The 22,962-nt window shown below is 38.7% G+C and overlaps 1 protein-coding gene across 1 annotated transcript in view; it reads right to left on the minus strand.

Annotated features, from left to right (window-relative positions):
• Positions 1–22,258, minus strand: part of Abcb7 (ATP binding cassette subfamily B member 7) — a 141,169-nt gene extending 118,911 nt beyond the window's left edge. The window contains 1 exon segment of the mRNA NM_212518.1: positions 22,079–22,258. Within this exon segment, the coding sequence (NP_997683.1) occupies positions 22,079–22,246 (168 nt within the window). The 5' untranslated portion in view covers positions 22,247–22,258.
• Positions 22,259–22,962: the final 704 nt, after the last annotated feature.

Below are 22,962 nucleotides of genomic sequence, written 5' to 3' on the forward strand. Positions count from 1 at the left end.
TTGATGACAAATCCTGACAACACTCATAACAGGCAGTAGAGGCCTTTATCTCTTCTGTCCTATATTACCTCAATATCCTCCTAATTGATAATATCCCTGTCTCCATCCTCTGTCTGTTTTTAATATATCCTTCAAATTGTAACCAGAACCACACTCCTAAAACAAATTTGGCAATGTCGTCCCTCTGCATCCATAGAGGATTAGCTACAAGACTTCATATAATCCAAATCTGAGAACACTCAAGTCTCTTATATAAAAGGGTATATAATATTTGCATATAACCTACATTTTTTTCCCAATATATTTAAACTCATCTTTAAATTACTTACAATAATCCACACAAGTGTGAATGTTATGTAAGTAGTTGTGATACTTCATTGTTTAGGAAATGATGAGAACGTCTCTGTGTTAAGTAGCTGTTTAGATATTAGCAGGATGGAAGGTCATTGTGGATGGGTCCCTCTCTCATCATCATCCGCTTACAAAACCATTAACTGTAACTGCAGGATTCTGATTAGTCAAAAGAATGGGATCTGAATATTGTATCTCTGTAGTCCAGGTGAAAATTTTTTCCTGGATTTTTTTAACCTTTTACTTACTTACATGTGTGCATGCGTGTGTGTGTGTGTGTGTGTGTGTGTGTGTGTGCGTGTGTGTGTGTGTGTGCGTGTGTGTGTGTGTGTGTATGTGTAGGACAAAAGATAACTTGCAGGAGTTGGGTCCCTCCTTGTACCATGAGGTCCTAGAGATCAAACACAGGTCATCAGGCTTAGCAGCCTTTACTCACTGAACCGTTCACCTGTCTGTCTATTTCTGAATATTTTTAATCTGTAGCTAGTTGAAGCCATGGATATGAAATCCATAAAGAGCCAATTATATTTATTAATAGTCCCTAAATCACAGGACCTCCTGGGATGAGAGAAAGAATGCTCATCTGTTGTGTGGTCAAATATGATGGACACTCATGTATCTAACTGAATTTAACTTAGCACTCTGTCTATTAAGGCTAAGTAACAAATTTTCATTATAATTAAATTGATATTTATACAACTATGTGCAAACCATTATCTACAGTACTGGACAGTAAAGGTCTAAGAAGTGAGGAGCCTTTTTTCCCAATCCTGATAAATAAATAAGTAGACAGGAAGAAGTAAAAACTGAAAGCATTTTACAAAGAGCTGCTATTACTGTAAGTACAGGTTCTACCTAAGTGGCAGGATGCTGAGTGCTGGCACGGCTTTCTTGGACTTTGTGTGTTCCTGAAGTGGGTTTGTACAGTTGAAGGACTTTATGTAAGAATTATAAAACACACACACACACACACACACACACACACACACATACACACACACAGAGAGAGAGAGAGAGAGAGAGAGATTCAAAGACAGAATGTCTGCACTGTGATGTAGAAGAACCCACCAATATGAACAAGAAACACTGAGCCCCAATCTTTAAAGAATACCTCAGTTCCCCCAATAAAATAATAAAGAAAAACTCAGATGAATAAGGAAACGGAAGAATACTTCAGGAAAGCTTTCTTAAACATGTTAAAGAATACCTATGTTAATAAATATTCAGGGTTGTTAAAATACAATACTAGGAGATAAAACCCAGTAAGACTTCAAATAAATTAACATACGAATACAACCTATTTGAAAAGGCCAGTTCACTAGTTGAAAAGCCTAATTGTTTTGTATTATAAAAACAGATTAAACTGCCCAGGTATCTATAAAAGCAAGGTGAAGACTGTCTTTTAGACTAGTTTTCTAACCAATCCTTTCCCCAGACGTTTAGGTTCAGCCTTCTAACTTGCTATGCTTTGCTTCAGTAGCCTGTGACCATGTATGTGTGTATGCCCATGCACGCACACACATACACATACACACACACACACACACACACACACACACACACACACGATTATAACTAAAATATTCCTGCTTTCTAAATTCACATATTGAAGTGCTAACACCCCAGTATTGTGACTTCACTTAGATATACTTTTTAAAGACATTACGTCTTTATAATGGAAAATTATAGAGATCCAGACACAGACACACACAGAAGATCACAGAATACAAAAAGAAGTCTATATGTGATACTTTGCTATGGCAGCTATAGCAAACTAACAAATACATATATGCAGTTATATAGTTGTAAAGCCAATATAATTAGAATAGCTGAAGAGTGTTCATACCTGGCAAATAAAGATGCATTTAAAATATAAAAATATATAACAATTAACGGTTGTAGCACAACTTATTCAACATCAGTAAAAATAACTGATAAGTTAAAAAAAAAACAGGCTTGAAAGGCAACTCAGATAAAACATCAGTACAGGAGAAACGAAATGTACACCCCTAGGATATACTTTCTCCACTCTAACATCTTTTTCCCCTCTGGAAATAGTAAAGAAAGTCTGATCAGAAAACTAATGAGCATAACAAGGTATAGCCTGCAGGTAAAATTTTTACAACGAGGAGATTTTATGTACTACTCCTCAAAGAGATCTATCCTACAAGCCATTTGTTCTTGGAATAAGATAGCTACAAAAATGGTATAACCGAAAGTTCTGAATAAGAGAGGATGTAGGTCAGTGGCAGAGTGCTCAGCCAGCAAATACAAGAAAGGCCCTGGGTTCAAGCCGGAGCACTACAAAAAAAAATAGGATAAAAAATATATGAGCTTTAGTTCTAGAAGTAAAAAACATTCAAACTGTGTGCTGATGGCAGCAGCAGTGCATACACCTTTAATCCCAGCACACAGGAGGCGGAGGCAGCTTGTTGTACAGAGGGAATTCCAGGACAGGACAGGCTACACAGAGAAACCCTGCCTCAAAAAACAAACAAACAAAATAAACAAAAAAAGCCCAATTCAAAGTGATGCTACCCTACCACAATATTGTATATCAGTGACAAAACGCAAAGACCTTACTTATGAAGCTCTTGTCAAGAAACTGAGGCTTTGATTCTAAAAAACACTAAAATAAATATTATTCATTCTTTGTTGAGACTTCAATTTAGCGGAGTTAAGGATCTCATTGTTTATTTCACAAATGAATGCCATGAAAGAAAATATGCTGAGCTCTATGGATGAAAAAAGATGAGAGAAATGTAGTTGTCACTTTTGCCCATAAAAGTTTATCTCCTCAAAACACATATGATAGCTACTTAAAAGAACTGGTATTATCATCAAAAGAATCACCCATCATGATCAAGTGGCTTCATCCCAGGGATGCAGGGATGGTTCAATATATGGAAATCCATCAATGAAATCTACTATGTAAATGAACTCAAAAAAAAAAACCACACGATCATTTCATTAGATGCTGAGAAAACATTTGACAAAATTCAACATCCCTTCTTGTTAAAAGTCTTGGAAATATTAGGAACTCAAGGCTTATACTTAAACATAGTAAAAGCAATATACACCAAACCAGTAGCCAATATCAAACTAAATGGAGAGAAACTTGAAGCAATCCCACTAAAATCAGGAACTAGACAAGGCTGCCCACTCTCTCCCTACTTATTCAAAATAGTTCTTGAAGTTCTAGCCAGAGCAATCAGACAACAAAAGGAGGTCAAGGGGATACAGATTGGAAAAGAAGAAGTCAAAATATCACTATTTGCAGATGACATGATAGTATATTTCAGTGATCCCAAAAGTTCCACCAGAGAACTACTAAAGCTGATAAATAACTTCAGCAAAGTGGCTGGGTATAAAATTAACTCAAATAAATCAGTAGCCTTCCTCTACACAAAAGAGAATCAAGCCAAGAATGAAATTAGGGAAACGACACCCTTCATAATAGTCCCAAATAATATAAAATACCTCGGTTTGACTTTAACCAAGCAAGTAAAAGATCTGTATGACAAGAACTTCAAGTCTCTGAAGAAAGAAACTGAAGATCTCAGAAGATGGAAAGACCTCCCATGCTCATAGATTGGTGGGATTAATAAAGTAAAAATGTCCATTTTGCCAAAAGTAATCTACAGATTCAATGAAATCCCCATCAAAATTCCAACACAATTCTTCATAGAGTTAGAAAGAGCAATTTGCAAAAGCATTTGGAATAAGAAAAACACAGGATAGCTAAAATTATCCTCAACAATAAAAGAACTTCTGGGGGAATCACCATCCCTGACCTCAAGCAGTATTACAGAGCAATAGTGATAAAAACTGCATGGTATTGGTACAGAGACAGACAGATAGACCAGTGGAATAGAATTGAAGACCCAGAAATTAACCCACACACCTATGGTCACTTGATCTTTGAAAAAGGACCTAAAACTATCCAATGGAAAAAAGATAGCATTGTCAACAAATGGTGTGGGTTCAACTGGAGGTCAGCATGTAGAAGAATGCAGATCGATCCATGCTTATCACCCTGTACAAGGATTAAGTCCAAGTGGAGCAAGGACCTTCACAGCACATCAGATACACTCAAACTAATAGAAGAAAAAGTGGGGAAGAGTCTCGATCACATGGGCACTGGAGAAAATTTCCTGAACAAAACACCAATGGCTTATGCTCTAAGATCAAGAATGGACAAATGGGACCTCATAAAACTGCAAAGCTTCTGTAAGGCAAAGGACAGAACATTAGGACAGAACAGCAACCAAGAGATTGGGAAAAGATCTTTACCCATCCTACATCTGAGAGAGGGCTAATATCCAAAATATACAAAGAACTCACAAAGTTAGACTGCAGAGATCCAAATAACCCTATTAAAAAATGGGGTATAGAGCTAAACGAAGAATTCTCAGCTGAGGAATATCAAATGGCTGAGAAGCACCTAAAGAAATGTTCAACATCCTTAGTCATCAGGGAAATGCAAATCGAAACAACCCTGAGACTCCACCTCACACCAATCAGAATGGCTAAGATCAAAAACTCAGGTGACAGCAGATGCTGGGGAGGATGTGGAGAAAGAGGAACACTCCTCCATTGTTGGTGGGATTGCAAGCTGGTACAACCACTCTGGAAATCAGTCTGGAGGTTCCTCAGAAAATAGGATATTGAACTACCTGAGTATCCAGCTATACCTCCCTTGGCATATACCCAAAAGATGTTCCAACATACAACAAAGACACATGCTCCACTATGTTCACAGCAGCCTTATTTACAATAGCCAGAAGCTGGAAAGAAACAATGACTTCATGAAATTTAAAGGCAAATGGATGGAACTGGAAAATATCTTCCTGAGTGAGGTAACCCAATCACAAAAATCCACACATGGTATGCACTCATTGATAAGTGGCTATTAGCCCAAATGCTTAGATTATGGAAGATGCAGTCCACAAACCACAGGAAGTTCAAGGATGACCAAAGAGTAGATGCTTCAGTCTTCCTTAAAAGGGGGAACAAAAATATTCATAGAAGGGGATATGGAGACAAAGTTTGGAGCAGAGACTGAAGGAATGGCCACACAAACACACACACACACACACACACACACACACACACACACACACACACACACACACACAGCCACCAAAACTAGACAATGTTGATGAAGCCAAGAAGTGCATGCTGACAGGAACTGGATATAGCTGTCTCCTGAGAGGCTCAGCCAGAGCATGTCAAATACAGAAGCGAATGCTAGCAGCAAACCACTGAATTGAGAACAGGGTCCCTGTTCAAGAAATTAGAGAAAAGATTGAAGGAGCTAAAGGGGCTTGCAACCCCATAAGAACAACAATATCAACCAACCAGAGCTCCCAGGGACTAAACCACCATTCAAAGAGTACACGTGGACAGACCCATGGCTCCAGCTACATATGTAGCAGAGGATGGCCTTGTTGGGCACCAATGGAAGGAGAAGCCTTTGGTCCTGCCAAGGCTGGACCCCTCAGTGTAGGGGAATGTCAGGGTGGGAGTCGGGAAGGGGGGTGTTTGGGGAGGGGGATATCCTTATAGAAGAAGGAGAGGGGGATGGGATAGGGGGGTTATGGGAAACCAGGAAGGGGAATAACATTCAAAATGTAAATAAAAAAATCCAATTAATAAAAGTTAAAAAAAAAAAGAATTGGTGTTACAGGTACTCAGATGAGAAAAAAAAAAAAACAGTGTCTTAGGAGCCTACACAAATGACACTCTAGAATAAACTAAGATCTGAAAACAAGCAGGGAGGAGTCAGAAACGGGATCCCAGATAGGCAAGGATGGCAAACATGAAGAACATGAAAAGGCACAAAGATCCCAAAACAAGAAACTAATCTCGGTGGATAGCAGATCCTAGAAAGTGTTAGAGAAATAGTTAATATAGCTATATAACAATTCATAGCTTTATAACATGGCTTTAGAACTTTAAATGTCAACCTACCATGTAAAGAGCACTGAAATTTATAAGCAGGGAAGTGACGTGGCAAAGGGTGTGCTTTGGGAAGAAGGGCTATATGGGATGCATTAGAAGAGCAATTTCTTATGTATGGAGCTGGGGAAGAAGTTTCATATATAATAACAAGAGCCTAAAACTAGGTCAGAAGCTAAAACATTACAAAGGACAGAAGGAGCTATAACCATTTTTAATAACTAAGGAATACTATACAGTACATAGAGTATGATAGATATGCTCTATGTCTGTCATAACAATATACACTATTTTGCATATTTTGTATAATTAATATATAGTATTTTAAAAAAGAAAAACCACCTGTTTAAAAATCTAAATATAAGGGCTGGAGAGATGGCTCAGTAGTTAAGAGCACTGACTGCTCTTCCATAGTTCCTGCGTTCAAATCCCAGCAACCACGTGGTGGCTCACAACCATCTGTAATGAGATCTGATGCCCTCTTCTGGTGTGTCTGAGGACAGCTACAGTGTACTTACATTTAATAAATAAATCTTTAAAAAAATCAAAATATTTACCTATTTCTCTCTTAGCTAAGTGCAGTGGCACATGTCTTTAATTCCAGCACTTAGGAAGCTGAGATAGGCAGATCTCTGAGTTCAAGGCCAGCCTGGTGTACAGAGTGAGTTCCAGGACAGCCAGGGTTACATAAAGAAACTCTGACTTGAAAATCAAAAATCAAAACAAAAAACAAAAATAAAAACAAAACAAAAAACCCTAAATCTTAATTAAAAGACTTATCTACCAGAATAGAGATCAGAAAGGAGAACAGAAAGTTTAAGAGGTAGGGTTGATGTTTTTATTGTGTTTTCTTAAATACTGTGTTATACAATTAAAAACGCAAACTACACTAAAAGATAAAATACAGAAGATGTCATTTTATCTCTTATATACCTTATGTTAGAATATGAGAAAGTATACTTCTTTTTAAAACTTTATTATATTTCTATTTATTATTTGGGACATGCTGCACATGCATGCATGCGCGTGTGTGTACACCTGTGCATACGTGTGTGTGTGTCTGTGTATGTGTGTGTGTGTCTGTGTATGTGTGTGTGTATGTGTGTGTGTGTGTGTGTGTGTGTGTGTGTGTACATACCTACCTCAGTACATATATGGAGGGCAGAGACAATTTACAAGAATGGATTCTCTTGTTTTACCATGTGGAATCCAGGATCAAACTTAAGTCATCTGGCTTGCTGGCAAGTGCCTTTACTCAGTAAGCCATCTTACCAGACCTCATATAGCATAACAACATAACATGGACTTAATAAAAAATTGTGTAGTTTTCCATTCCATTTCAAGCATCACTACTCAGAGACAGGCTCCCTTTATCCTACCGCTATTAGAGAACTTGACTAGAGACCCACTAACCTGCATGTTATATCAGAATATCAGGGGTTCTTTTTTAAATGTATGGTAGGGAGGTATAGAGATCAGAATGCAAGTTTCACTGGGTTCTCTGTTTCCATCACGAGGTCCAGGGACTGACCTTAGGTCAGGTTGTCAGGCTTGTGCGGCAAGCATTTCTACCCACTGTACCATATCACCAGTCCAGTCAGCATTCTTAATCAGGATGACACAGTTCATAATCCCCTTGAAACTACATTAGAAATTAAGCATGCATGTATATTCATTTTTTTGTAGATTCTCAAAGGGCCTAGTGTTATTATCACAGTTTAGAAACATTGTTAGAAACTTATTCCCTCTATAATCTTAATAACTAATTCAAAACAATGTGTCAAAGGCTGAGAAAGCGTTACTTATTCAACTATTCTGAATGCATCTTCAGAATTCATCTTCTCAATCTCTAGTGCCACTTTCACACTAAAACTTTACCATTCCTTATCACTCTTGTCTCTAGAAGTTTCATTCTTATTTAAAAGTTTTATAACACTGTTGCTATTCTTCCTTACAACCAAGGAACCGTCCTGACTGACACTAAGGCAAAGCTGCGTTCAGCACGTTTCCTACTCCATAAAATGGAGCTGTGCAGCAGTGCCAGCACTCTGAAAGCTGAGGAAGGGAGATGAGCTTGAAGCCAGCCTGAGCTACACAGTGACACCTTGCTCCACCCCATCCTGCCTCTCCATCCCAGTGGAAGGAAAAAAAAAAACTCTTCCTAACAATCTTTGTCTAATTATTGTATAGTTTAATGATTATTTTCTAGAATCTCTTAACACAATCTAACTCTTGTGACCAATGCTTTACCTGTGTTACTTCTACTAAATTAGCCAACAAAGTAAGTTGCATTCTTGAATGATACAAAGCGAATTCTATCTTTAGAATACCTATTTAGGGCTGGAGATATGGCTTAGGGTTAATAACTCGGTGCTCTTCCAGAGGACATCCCCAGCTTCTATGGCCTCCTGTACTCACACGTACAAACCCTACCCACACAGAGACACAGACAGACACATACTATTTAAAATAACAAAAAACTTATGTAAACTATGATTAACAGCTATTTAGTCTGCCTTTAGGAACTAACATTGTATAGACAATGTATGGATATATTTCAGAGTTCAAAGCCAGCCTGGTCTACAGAGCAATGTCTAAGACGGCAGAGGTTAGGCAGTGAAAGAAAACATCAAAAGCAGAAAGTCAGAGAAAATGTACATGCTTCAGCCCCAGTAAGCAACAGAACTTGGCAGCTTCGGCCATTTGATTCTGGCTTTGGAGTCAAGAAAAGGGTTATGGAGGCTCCCTTCAAGACTAAGGAAAGCCACTGAGGCTAGATAGGTGGCCAGGATGTCTGCATGGAGACCCAGAGAGGACATTTTGTGAAGCTGTGACAGTGATGCCTGGACTGCCTTGAAGACCCCAAGATGTTGAAGATGCCAGAGGCATGGATTATCTGCCAAAAAAACTGGTACTGGGGAATAGAACCAGCCCGAGAGAGAATGGTGTGTTAAAGTTAGCAATGCGGAAAGGAGCTGCAGATCTAAAGAGCCCTGAATATCAGACATGGAGATGCAGAGCTTGGAGTTTGCTCAGCTGAGTTTGAATCTTGCTTTGGTTGAGTATTTCCTCATTATGATACCTTTCCTCCTTTTGGAAAGGTAACGTATAGTCTGTGCCATTATATGTTACCAGTATGTGATCTGCTTTTCAATTCTGATTTTACAGGGGGTTACAGTTAAGAGAGTCCCATGAGTCACAGAAGTGAGTTTGAACTTGGGACATTTAAACAATGTTGAGACTCTTACAGACTATGTAGACTTTTGAAGTTGGACTAAATGCATTTTACATTATGATAAGGCTACAAGTCTATGGGGGCCAGGGATTGGAATGTAGTTGTTTGAATGAAATGCTCAAGCCAGGCCCAGTATCACTCCCTCTTCCTGATACCTGCAGATCCAGATGTAGAACTCTCAGCTCCTCTCCAGTACCATGTCTGTCTGCACACTGCCATGCTTCCTGCCATGATAATGGACTAAACCTCTGAACCTATTAAGTCAGCCCCCCAATTAAACATTTTCCTTTTTAAGAGTTGTGGTCATGGTGTTTCTTCACAGCAATCGAAACCCTAATTAAGACATCACCTTAATAACAAAACCTAACACACACACACACACACACACACACACACACACACACACACACACACGCACACACACTTGTACAGAATTAAAAGGCTGAGGCCACTGGGAAATAAATAGGGCATTAAGAAGATAGTCCTCATGAACGTGATGTGTACCCTTATAAATGAGGCCACACACAGCTAGTTTACTTCACCAGGCGAATATGTTGCGGAAAGGTACCACCTAAGAGCCAGAAATTGGCCTGGATCAGACACAGCATCTGCTGGTAACCTGAGCTGTGGAAAATAAATTCCTACTGTTCATAAACCATCCAATTTATGGTCTTTTGTTACAATAGCCCAAATGACAATGGACGTATTAGTCTAAGCCATTCTTTTATGTATTAAATTGCTCTTCCAGTTACTTCCATGGCTCTATGTTATATCAGCAATAACTATGGCTACCACAGAAGTAGTAAAACAAGCTTTTAATTTTGTTTAAATAATCATCTTTCAAATAATTTAAATGTCATTGACTCACACCCTACTCTTTCAAATTCTGTACTAAGACGTAAAGACCTCTTTGCTGTTTCCTGTGATTTTAGTTTTTACTTCCATTCCTTTTGGTATCTTCTCAGTAATCACTGTAATTTCTTAATATGCACCTTATGTTATCAAAATTGAATGTGAACTAGGATCTCTGAAAAATAGAATCACAATTACTTGCTGCCTAGTGCTGTTGTTATAGTTCCACTTCGGTGAATTTACATTCATCCAGAAGAAGTCGTTTAACTTTTCTATTGTTGGTTAACTATCTGCAGCCAGTGAGATGTGGAAAAATGGGGAGAGCCAAATAAAAGCAAAGCCCCAATCCCCTGTTCATGGGGTCAAGACCAACAAGTGAACACAGTAGGGAATACTGTCACACGCCTTTAACTGCAGCAGTTGGGAGGCAAAGGGCAGTAGACAGACTTCTGTGAGTTTGAGGCCAGTCTGATCTATATTATGAGTTCCAGGACAGCCACGGCTATGTAGAGATTCTTCAAAAAAAAAAAAAAAGGAATCTATCTTAGTTACTTTTTTATTGCTGTGATAAAACCCTAATCAAGGCAATATATTTCTTAAAAGCATTTAATCAGGCTTATGATTTCAGAGGGTTAGAGTTCATGATGGCAACGCAAAGACACAGTGGCAGGAAGTGAGTTCACATCTCAAAATGCAAACAGGAAGCAAAGAACATACTGGGAATGGCAGGCTTTTGAAATCTCAATGCCTGATGTTGTGACAAACCTCTTCTAAGAAGGCCATACCTCCTAATCCTTCTCAAACAGTTCTACCAACTGAAGACTAAGTATTTAAGGGTATAAGCCTATGAAGGCCACTCTCATTCAAACCACCATAGGATCTAAAACAACTTCCACATGAAACATGCAAAGAAAGCATACTGACATAAAAAGTGTTCCAGGCCTCACTGAGACAATCACCTACAAACCAAAGAGAAAAAACAAGACTGTTTTGTTATATATAGTAAAGGCATGGGATTATCAGTAAGGCATGGCTGTAATTCCAGCAGTAGGGAGGCCAAGACAAGAACAAACACTAAGTCTGAAACAAGTCTGGTCTATATAGAAAATTCTAGGCAAGCCAGTTACAAGAAGCTGTTTCAAACACGAGCAAAAAGGAAAATTCTACAATTGATACAAACATTCTTAGTGAAGTGGTACCCCCAGCAAAACTGGTAAAAAAAAAATCATAAAAGAGCCACTTAGCATATGAAATAAGATTTACATTAGAAAGTCTCCAAGGGCTCAGAAAGAGTAAAATCACTTAAGAGATGACTCAGAACCCATTCCCTGTTTCCCTCCCTGGTCACAATCTAGAAAGTCTACTTGAGATTATCAGAGTCATTCCTGAAGGCTCCAGTCTAATTGCTACTTTTCTGAGAATGGTAAAACATCAGCATTGCTCCCCCTTGACCCCAGTGACTGCATTCTGAAGCTAAACTCTGATCTACTGTGCTCAAGAGCTAAATAAAAGTCTATCTTGGGTATGCTACTATTGAGAGGGAAGATCAATTACCTTGGTCCTGGCTTATAACACATTGGTTCTATATGAGGTAAGTCATTGCTTCCGCTTCTTCACCCCAGCACTCAACCCCCAAATTGGTGAGGCTATCACTCTCAAGTGAACCACTGCCCACTCCAGCTCCCGGCTATTTCTGGGAGATTTTGATAGGAGTGAGAATTGACTGCAGGGGATGGAGAGATGGCTCAGAGGTTAAGATCACATACTGCCATGCTGCTCTTCAGGGGACCCAAGTTCAAATTCCCAGCACCCACTTCAGGAGACACACAAGTTCCTGTGGGACTCCAGGTCAAGAGGAATTGCTCCTTTCTCTGGCCTCTGCAGGTACCTGAACATACATGCACATACCTACATACACAGAAACACACAAACACACAGACACACACATATGCATAGTTAATATAACAAAAACAAATTTTTAAAAATAATTGATGACACTTGCCACTAGATATAAAAAACATTTCAGAGTAAAAGTTGTTCTTAAAAGCAAAAACAATTAACTAGGAAGGGACTGGTAGAATTGTAGCTTAGAAGCTAAACCAGGTAAACTGGTGTGCCTGAGAAAACCAAAAATCTGAGGTGTGAGACAACCAGAAAAGGCTTTCTAGGAGTCAGAAAAAATGTCTCAAACACAGACCTTAGCAACCATCTCTTCAAAAGAACTCAGTTTTGAGTAAGTGCAACAATTTATGCCCCAGGGCATGTTGAAAACAATCTGCCAGCAACTACTGTAGGTAACTGGGCAAGACACAAAGAGATCCCTGCGCAAACCATTATCATCCCGGGCTGACTGCAGGCATACAATAAATAGACTGTGCCTCCTGAGAAGCAAAGTAAAAGGGTTAATAGAGGAACCAGCAGTAATAAGGCAGAAAGCACTAAAATGACCCACTAGTTCCTAAACAAATAAGTCAATAATGGGCTGCAGGAGGAAGCAGACCAGTATACAGAATTGCTGTAAATATTATCTAAAATGTCTGGCTTTAAAAACAAAAATAAGCATGGCACAAGTTAAGAACCAGAAAAATATGACCTGGAAAAAAGTCAAAAGGAAATGTCTACAGATATAAAGAGACATTATAAGATTAAGGAAAACAGGCCTTTAAAATAGTTGTTATAGATATGCTCAAAGACTAAAGTGACTTATGCTGAAAAAATAAAGATGTCATGACAGAGAGTATCAATAAGCTATTTTTTTGTTTGTATTGTTTCATTTGGTTGTTTGGATTTTGGTTTTTTAAGACAGGGTTTCTTGCCCTTGGTCATGCCAAGGCTGGACCCCCCAGTGCAGAGGAATAGGAAGAGGGTGTTTGGGGAGGGGGAACACCCTTATAGAAGAAGGGGAAGAGGATGCTTATGTCTGGGAAACAGGGAAAGGGAATAACATTTGAAATGTAAATAAAAAAGTATCCAATAAAAGAAAAAAAAAGACAGGGTTTCTCTGTATACCCCTGTCCATCCTGGAACATGCTCTGTAGACCAGGCTGGCCTCAAAACTTGGAGATCTGTCTCACTCTGCCTCCCAACTACTAGGATTAAAGGTGTGTACCATGAAGCCCAGATAATACACTATTTTTAAAAGGAACATAAATACTGGAGTACAAAGTGTTATAACTGAAGAATTCATTAGAAGAGCTTAATGGTGTATTTGAAATGGCAAAATATTTAGTGATTGTAAAGACAGATCAACAGATTATACAAACTGGATAATAGAAAACAAGAGTGATGAAAAACAAATGGAACTCCAGAAAAATATGAGAATTTTAAACATGACATATATCAGATATAGAGTAAAAAAGCGGAAGAAAAATCATTTGATGAAAAAATGGCTGAAAACTTCCCAAGTTCATTAACAGCCACAGCAATATACACACCCAAGATGCTTAACATGCAGAAAAAAAGAAACATAAAAACACCCTCAGACACCTATACTAAAAGCCAAAAACAAGGTGAAACTCTTCAAGGAAATGACTTCCTCCAACAAATGAATTCCCAAATTAAGAGCAGATTTCTTGGCAGGGAAAAAAAAGGAAGTCAGAGCACAATCAGTTAACACATACAAATATTCTTAATTTTTGGGGGGAGCTATCAAGCAAAAAGACCACTCAAAACTTGCAGTGAAGCAGAGCACGGTGGGACACACTTTGTTCCCAGCACTTGGGAAGCAGAAGCAGGCAGATATCTACGAGGTTGAGGCCAGCCTCTCCTACAGAGTGAGTTCCAGGGCAACCTGGACTACACAGAAAAACCCTGTTTCCAAAAACAAAACAACAACAACAAAAACAAACAAAAACAAAGACAAACAAAAAAGTCTAGCATGAAATAAAGATATTCCTATAGGAGCAAAACCTGAAGAGAAGTGGGTTAGTAAAGAACCATTTACACTTTGGTTGGTGGTTAACATTTGAAATGTAAATACATAAAATAACCAATACAAAAGAACCATTTACAAAAGAACACCTGGGGGAAATTCTCACAAAAAGGGGGTGAGTGCAATAATAATTCAGGTTTATAAATATAAAAAAAAACAAGAGCATCAGAAAAGGTAATTACATAATTATAAAACAAGGATAAGTGCATAATTTTCCAGTTTTCATATTTAATCTGACGTAAAAGGCAACTATAAAATTACTGATGTATTTATGTAATGTGTTAAAATTTTAGCAATGCATTTGCAAATGACATCCCAAAGAAGAGTACAGCTCCACTGAGCTAGGGAAATAACTCCAGATAGTAACTCAAACACACAAGAACAAGTGGAGAGAGATAGAAATGATAAATAAACATTCCCTGAAAACACACCAACCTCACAGACCAGGACAGCAGTCAGACTAACTGGCAATCTTCACTTCTATCCTCCCCTCCAAATCCAATCCCCCAGTCTCATCTCCACTGCCCCCAGCCAATGCCCATCCCTGAGTCTCAGGTTGCAATAACCAGGAACACATTTTACCTGGAACACTCAGTGCCCACAGCTATGAGGGTCTCAGGAGACTTTCCCACCAGGCAGCACACAGCTCCCACACTGTCCTAAGAATGAGAGAGAGCAACAGAAAGCAAGGAAATACCCACCCAACAAAAAACAGATATCAGTATCTAGAATTAAAATCTCCCCAAACCCAGATACCTAAATGCCAATATAAAAACAAACAAAAAAATGATTAACAGCCAAGACAATAAATGTCTTCATTAGAGGCCAGAAACTCTACCAAAGACCCTTAGTATTACAACATAGCAGGAGCTCAAGACAATGACCTTAAAGTAGCCTTAATAAATATTATGGAAATCCTTAAAGATGAAATGAATAATCCCCTAAAGAAATCTATGAAAACGCAAACACACAGTGGCAGGAAATGAATAAAACAGTTTTCAAGACCTGAAAATGGAAAGAGAATCAATAAAGAAAACCCAAACTGAGGGAAATCTAAAAATGAAAAAATTAAGAACTTGAACAGAAAACTCAGTGGCAAGCCTCACCAATAGAGATGGTAGAAAGAATCTCAGGCAATAAAGATACAATAGAAGAAATGGAGACATCAAAGGAAATGTTGAATCTACAAAAATTCCTGGCACAAAACATCCAGGAGATCTAGAACTCTATGAAATGATGAAATCTAAGAATAATAGGATTAGAAGAAAGAGAAGATCAAAGACACAGAAAATATTTTTTAAAACGTCATAAAATAAAATTAAATTTCTCTACTCCTTTTTCTTTTTTGGTTTTTCAAGACAGGGCTCCTCTGTTTAACAACCTCGGGTGCACTAGAACTTGCTCTGTAGACCAAGCTAGCCTCAAACTCAGAGCTCTACCTGCCTCTGCCTCCCAAGTGCTGGGATTGAAAGTGTATGCCACCACCCCAGGTTTACATTTTGTTATTATTGTTGTTTTTAAGATCAGAAGTCCTTGTTTTTACCACAGTTCTCTGAGCTATCTACTGGTTCTGGGTTCTCAGTAACCCAAGCAATGTCTGATATAGGTTCCATCTCACGGCTTTAAGTCAAATCAAACTTTGGTTGGTTACTCCCACAAGCTTTGCACCAACACTGCCCTAGCATATTTTGCTGTTATTAGAGCATTGTAGATCAAAGGTTTTATGGCTGGGTTGGTGTTTAGGTTTCTCTTCTGGCCTGAAGAGTACCTTCCCTTATCAAAGATACTAAAACATAGGGGGAAGGTTCTATGTAGTTACTAACTAGCTAGATTTATCCATGTTCAGCGAATTGTACAGGTACTGTCTGCAGCAATGGGGCCTCGATGTCAGTTTATGGGAAGCAACCTATTATCTTGGTATCAAGCTTGCTTGTTTGGAGAAATTTCCATGGGACTCCTTTGACAAACAATTCAACTATCCCAGTTCTCATACTAGAAGCTTCATTTGGTGACAAGAGATGGTCAACTGAGACTCTGTCTCCACCATTATTTGGAGACTTCATTAGGATTGCCTTCAAAAGCTGGAGGAATTGTCCACTGTACTAGCCTTCCAGAGGCTTCCACTACCCTTCAAGTGCCCTTAAATTCTAGCTGCCTTTCCCTCCTCATCCCCACTTCCCTTCACCAACCCACCTGATCCTGCCATTCCTAACTTCCACCCCTGCCCTCAGTCCACCCATAAAATCTATTCTATTTCCTCCTCTCAGAGACCCATGTGTCCCCGGTCCCTTCCTCTATACCTAATTATAGTCTACTCATAGATCAGTGCTGTACTTAGCCACCAGAGAAGCTTCCTCTTGCAACAAATAAGAACAAATACAGAGACCTACAGCCAGACATGGGGGGGGGAGGTAGGGAGGCTGACAGTCTTGGAACACACAGGTCTAAATGGAATAGAATGTCTCCATCAAATCCCTTCCCTGAGGGTGCAGGGAACCCTGCAGAAGAAGAGGCAGAAAGACTGTAAGAGTCAAAGTGGATGAAGGACACCAGGAGAGCAAGTCTCTCTAAATTGACTAAGCAAAGCTCATATGAACTCGCAGATACTAAAGTAGAAAACTCAAGAGCTGCATGGGTCTACACCAGGATCGCTGTATATGTGTTATAGCTTTCAGTATTTTAATGGGACTCATGAATGTGTGTGAACAAGTGGATCTCTAAAACTTGTGCTTTCTCTTACTATATTTTAGTTTTTTATATTTTATTGTCTCCTTTTTAATGAGAAACAGAAAGGGAGTGGATCCAGATGGGAGGACGGGTGGGAGGGAGGAACTGCAAGGAGTATAGGGAGGGGAAACTGTAATCAGGATATACAAGATGAGAAAAGAACCCATTTTCAATAAAAGAGAAAATAAATATTTTTTAAAATTTCTCTAACCTAAAGATGGGCATACAAAACACCAAATAGACTGGACCAGAATAGAAAGTCCCCTCAATACATAATAATCAAAACACTAAATGTACAGAACAAAGAAAGAAGGAAAAAAGACTAAGTAGCACATAAAGGAAGACCTACTAGAATAACACATGACTTATCAATGGAGACTCTAAAAGCCATAAGGACTTAGACAGATGGTCTACAGACTCTGAGACTACAGATGCCAGCCCAAACTTCTATATACAGCAAAATGTTCAATCAAAATAGATGGGGAAAATAAAGACATTTGATGACAAAACCAAATTTAAGGAACATCTATCTACAAATCCAGCCCTACAGAAGGCATTAGAGGGGAAAATCCAACCTAAAATGGTTAGGCACATAGGCACATGCAAGAAAGCAAAGGAATAAATAATCCCAGACCAGCAAATTAAGGAATGGGAAATAAACACACACACACACACACACACACACACACACACACACACACACACACACACACAACTCTCTACCACCACCATTACCACCAGAAAAACAATAAAATAACAGGAATCAACAATTATGGACATCTCTCAACGTCAGTGGTCTCAATTCCCTAATAAAAAGACACAAACAGAATGGATGAGAAAACAGGATCCATCTTGCCGCTTCATCATAGAGACACACCTAACATCAAGGACATCAACTCAGGATAAAATAAATAGAAAATGATATTCCAGAGAAATGGACCTAAGAAGCAAGCTGGAGTCATCATTTTAATATCTAACAAAATAGACTTCCAACCATACTAATCAGAACAGTTAGGGAAAGACATAGTCAAAGGCAAATGCCACCCAGAAGACATTGCAATTTTAACATCAATGGCCCAAACAAAAGGGCATGCAAGTTGATAAAAGAAACAGCACTACAGCTCAAATCCCATACTGACCCTCACACACTAACATTGGGAGACTTCAAATCCCACCTCCTCAATAAACAAGTCATCCAGACAGAAACTAAACAAAGAAACAGAGCTAACTGAACTTAAAATTAACCAAATGAACCTAACATATTTACAGAACATTTTACTCAAGCACAGAAGAATTTATCTTCTTCTCGGCACCTCATGGAACTTTCTCTAAAAATTATCACGTACTCAGACACAAATCAAATCTCAACAGATACAAGAAAATTGAAATAACACCCTGAATCTTATCTTACTACCAGATTATATCTGGATATCATGGAAACTCAATGGCTCTCCGGTGAATGAAAAAGAACATGTCAAGATAGAAATTAAGTAAAAAAATTAAAGACTTTCTAAAGTTGAATGAAAATGAAAATCCAAACGCATAAGGACTGAATGAAGTACCTACATAAGAACCTACCTAAAAAATTGGAGAGCTCTCACACTAGTAACTTAATTGACTAATTGAAAGGTCTACAACAAAAGGAAGACACCACACAAAAGGAGTAGACAGCAAGAAATTATCAAACTATGTGGTGGGAGACATGGCTCGACAATTAAGAGCACAGGCTGTTAAGAGGACCTGGATTCAATTCCCAGCACCTATATGGCAGCCGACAATAGTCTACAACTCTACTTCCATGAGATCTCACACCCTCACACTGACATGCATTCAAACAAAACACCAATACACATAAAAATAAAAATGAAATCATTTTTAAAAGAAAAAAAATAGAAACTCAGGGCTAACCTTAACCATGCCAGGTATGGTGACACACGCCTTTAATCTTAACATCTCCATGAGCTCCAGGGCAACATGGCCTACATATCAAATTCTAGGACAGTCAAGCCTACTTAGTAAGTCCATAAAAAAAGAAAAACCAAAAAGAAAAAAAGAAAAAAAAAAGAAAACCTTGTATATCCAAACCATTATTTCCACAAAAAATAGTTTGCACGTACATGTGCCATAGTTAAAACAAACCTTTAAAAATGATGCAAAATCAAAGCAACAGTCAAAAAAGGTCATCATATACTGAGAGGTGTGGTAATACATGCCTTATAATCAGTTCAAACATAGACTAGGCTACATAGAAAGATTTCAAGACCAGCCAGCCTGTCTTGACCAGGAGACAATGGTTTAAGGAAACAACATCAAACAAAGAGAACACATATCATATAATTCTATTCATATTAAATGTCCAGAATAGACAAATATATAAAGAATGTATGAGTTAGTGGTTGATTAGACCTGGTCAGAAGACAAAAGGTATAGAAAGACAGAGAAAAATTAGGTTTCTTTTTGAGGCGATTGAATGTGGCAACATGTAGGATCCATTACTATGTCCTTTTAAATGGATGAGTTACAAATGAACACAGGGTGTTGCTGAGTGTCAGGATTAATACAAACCAGGAATTTTTATACTAAAAACTACTAAGAAACTACATAATACCTCAATTTCTACTATTTTAAATATTAATAAAATAAACTCCAACTTATATAAACTCGTGGACTGGGATGTAGCTCAGTGGTAGAATGCTTGCCGAGCTTTTATAAGGCCTTCAATTTCATCCCCAGCACTGCAATGTGATTTATAAATCTTTTTAATAGAAGTAATATCGTATAGTGGTGGCTATATAATGAACTATACACTTTAAATAGTATATAAAATCCTCCAAGTTTAAGAAAAATGTTTATACTTAAGGTGTTTCCCACCATTAATAGTACTCTATTCATTATTAGTACAAGTCAACATTTACTGTGGCCTTAGTGCCTACCAGAGTCATATTTCATAAGTACCTGACACAAAGAAAGCAATAAATGAATGAATAGCCCTGAAACCTTTCATTTATCAACTTTTTCGGCTTAGTTTCCTTATCTGCAAAATTAGTAGGGCTAGATACCATATTCTTTAAAACAGTATTTTTCAACAGCTATGTTGTTGACAGGTACCAGCCACACCTGGCTATTAAATACCTGGAATGTAGCCAATAAAACCAAGAAATTAATTTTTAAAATTTTAATGGCTGCAGCAAGCTAGTGGCTACAGTTCTAGAGCATAGTGCAAAAAAATACATTTCATAGTCATCCCAGTAATTACATACTGTGAGAATATGTGAACAAAAATTCACAAAACAATTCCTCCCTTAATATTCAAAAAGCACTAGAGTTTCTTTTCTATATTACTTTATTTCACCTAAAATAGGTGCTGCTCTAACTACTAACATTTCATAGCATTATAGTGAAGACTCTTTTCAGCTCTAAAATATTATTCTCTATACTTATAAACGTTCAGGATGAAACTATGCCAATTACTCTAAACTGATCACCTCTATACATGTATCAAATATCACATTGTACTTCATAAATATACCCAATTATTTGTCAATTTAAAATATTTTTAAATTTTAAACATTGTACAATCCTTGTCACTTTATGCCTGTCATCCCAGTATTCAGTAGGCTGAAGCAGGAGGATCACAAGTTTAAGGGTTAACTGGACTCCGGAGCAAGACCTTGTCTGTAAAAACAAAACCAAACCATACACTCCTCGAAGGTCTAACTGTATGCTTCTCTTGGCCTCTATTATCTAAACGGTGTTATATGATTATAGTAGTACGCATTAAATGTTTGTTGACAGGGAATCATAATTTAAGAAACTGTTTTCCACTGAACTGAGAATAGGTCCCCTATTGAAGGAATCAGAGAAAGAACTGGAAGAGCTTGAAGGGGCTCGAGACCCCAAAAGTACAACAATGCCAAGCAACCAGAGCTTCCAGGGACTAAGCCACTACCTAAAGACTATACATGGACTGACCCTGGACTCTGACCCCATAGGTAGCAATGAATATCCTAGTAAGAGCACCAGTGGAAGGGGAAGCCCTGGGTCCTGCTAAGACTGAACCCACAGTGAACTAGTCTATGGGGGGAGGGTGGCAATGGGGGGAGGGTTTGGAGGGGAACACCCATAAGGAAGGGGAGGGGGGAGGGGGATGTTTGCCCGGAAACCGGGAAAGGGAATAACACTCGAAATGTATATAAGAAATACTCAAGTTAATAAAAAAAATAAAATAAAAGATAAGGTAAAAAAAAAAAAAAAAAAAAAAAAAAGAAACTGTTTTCCAAACAAAAATGACAGTATGTTAAGGTTATACTGATGAACACGTGGTGGCAATTAAATATTGTCAATATATGAGAAAAACATAAAATGAAGTCTAAGTACTACAGATGATTTTTAAAAACAAACTATTATTGAATGAGCTAATGGAAGCCAATATTCTGAGGTACCATAGTCACTCCTAAGGGAGTGCGCAAAGAAGGTAATTGAATAGTCATAGCAAAGGATAATAAAGCTTCTGTCTCTGAGCAGTGTACATTTTGGAGAAAAGGATAATTATGGTTTTTGCCTATGAGGGAGCTCGCTTGTCAGTGAGGGAGTTAACGTACCAATTAAATGTGCTACTTGTTTGTAGGTGGTGTACTGTCTGTCCTGTTGAAGTGCACTCGCGATTTTTACTTCCGATTTAGTACAACCTGAAGCACGAGCTGCTTAGCACCGAATTCCAGACTAACTTTTGAAAGCAGCTCCGTCTGCCTCACATTTAAAAAACAACCGGCAAACCCCTACAGGACCCGGGCACTGCAGGTGCCCTGTGTCTGAAACCTCCTGGCTCTCTGCTGTCCCCAAAGGTTTTCTTCTTCTCCACCTCGAATTCCTAACCCTAGCTTCTACACTCGCCGCCACTGTGAGTTCGTCCTGACAATCTTTCTTGAGAGTGCTCTCTCTGACCTAAGGTCAGGAGGGCAACCCTTTCCCTATCAGGTTCCCCTGTCCTTCAGTCTACTCTCTCAAGCGCGGCAACACACCTGGGACAGCCGAGCGCTTCCTGACGCGCCGCTCTGGTACGAACTCCACCGCAGGCCTGAGCCGCAGATGGAGACTAGAGACCGGGTCAGAACTGCCGAATGCTTGTGCTTTTCGAAAGCGACCGCCGCGGCTGCCCAGCGCCAAGAATGTATCGCGAGCAGCGCCATCTTGAGCGAGGGAAAAGGAACCGAGAGAGGAGGATTGTGGGACGCTGGCGGACTGAGCGCCGCGGCTTTCATGCTTCTCCCCTCCCCCCCTGCTCGCGTCCGACACCGGAAATAGCTTGTATCTGAGGATGCCTGTGCTTAGGTATAGCTTTTTTCTTTTTCCCCTGAGACTCGGGCTTTTTCTTGCACAGCCCAGAGCATTGGACTACTGTCCTTCTCTCTTTTCTTAGTGTTGCCAGATAAAATACAGGATTGCCCACTTAAATGTTATTTCAGATAAATAACAAATTATGTATTGGTATAATTATGTCCCAAGTATTGCTTTGGTAAATATGACAACCCTATCTTGTCTGCCATTCTATTCCTTTCTTGTCTCCAACTCAATGCCATGCTTCACCCTCTCCATAACTCTCATTTTCCCTGTGCATTAACGTTTAGGATTAAAGTACAGACAAATTGTCCCCTGGAGGAGGCTTCATCAGTGAGAGTCGCTCCCTTTCTTGTAAAACCTTTTATTTTCCTGATTTGCCTTTGGTCTTTTGCTGTTGGGACAATGAGGCTCTCAGGGTACACACATATTTTATTCCATTAATTTGCCTCCTTGTAGCTCTTCCCTTTGGTTTCTTCGGAGTCTCTTATTGAAAAACTGCTAGGTGGATGGTAAGTGAACATATTATATAGTAAAGTGCATATTTAAAGACACATTTGTATTATTT

The sequence above is a fragment of the Rattus norvegicus genome, chromosome X, assembly GCF_036323735.1.
Source record: "Rattus norvegicus strain BN/NHsdMcwi chromosome X, GRCr8, whole genome shotgun sequence".
In the NCBI taxonomy this organism is placed as follows: domain Eukaryota; kingdom Metazoa; phylum Chordata; class Mammalia; order Rodentia; family Muridae; genus Rattus; species Rattus norvegicus.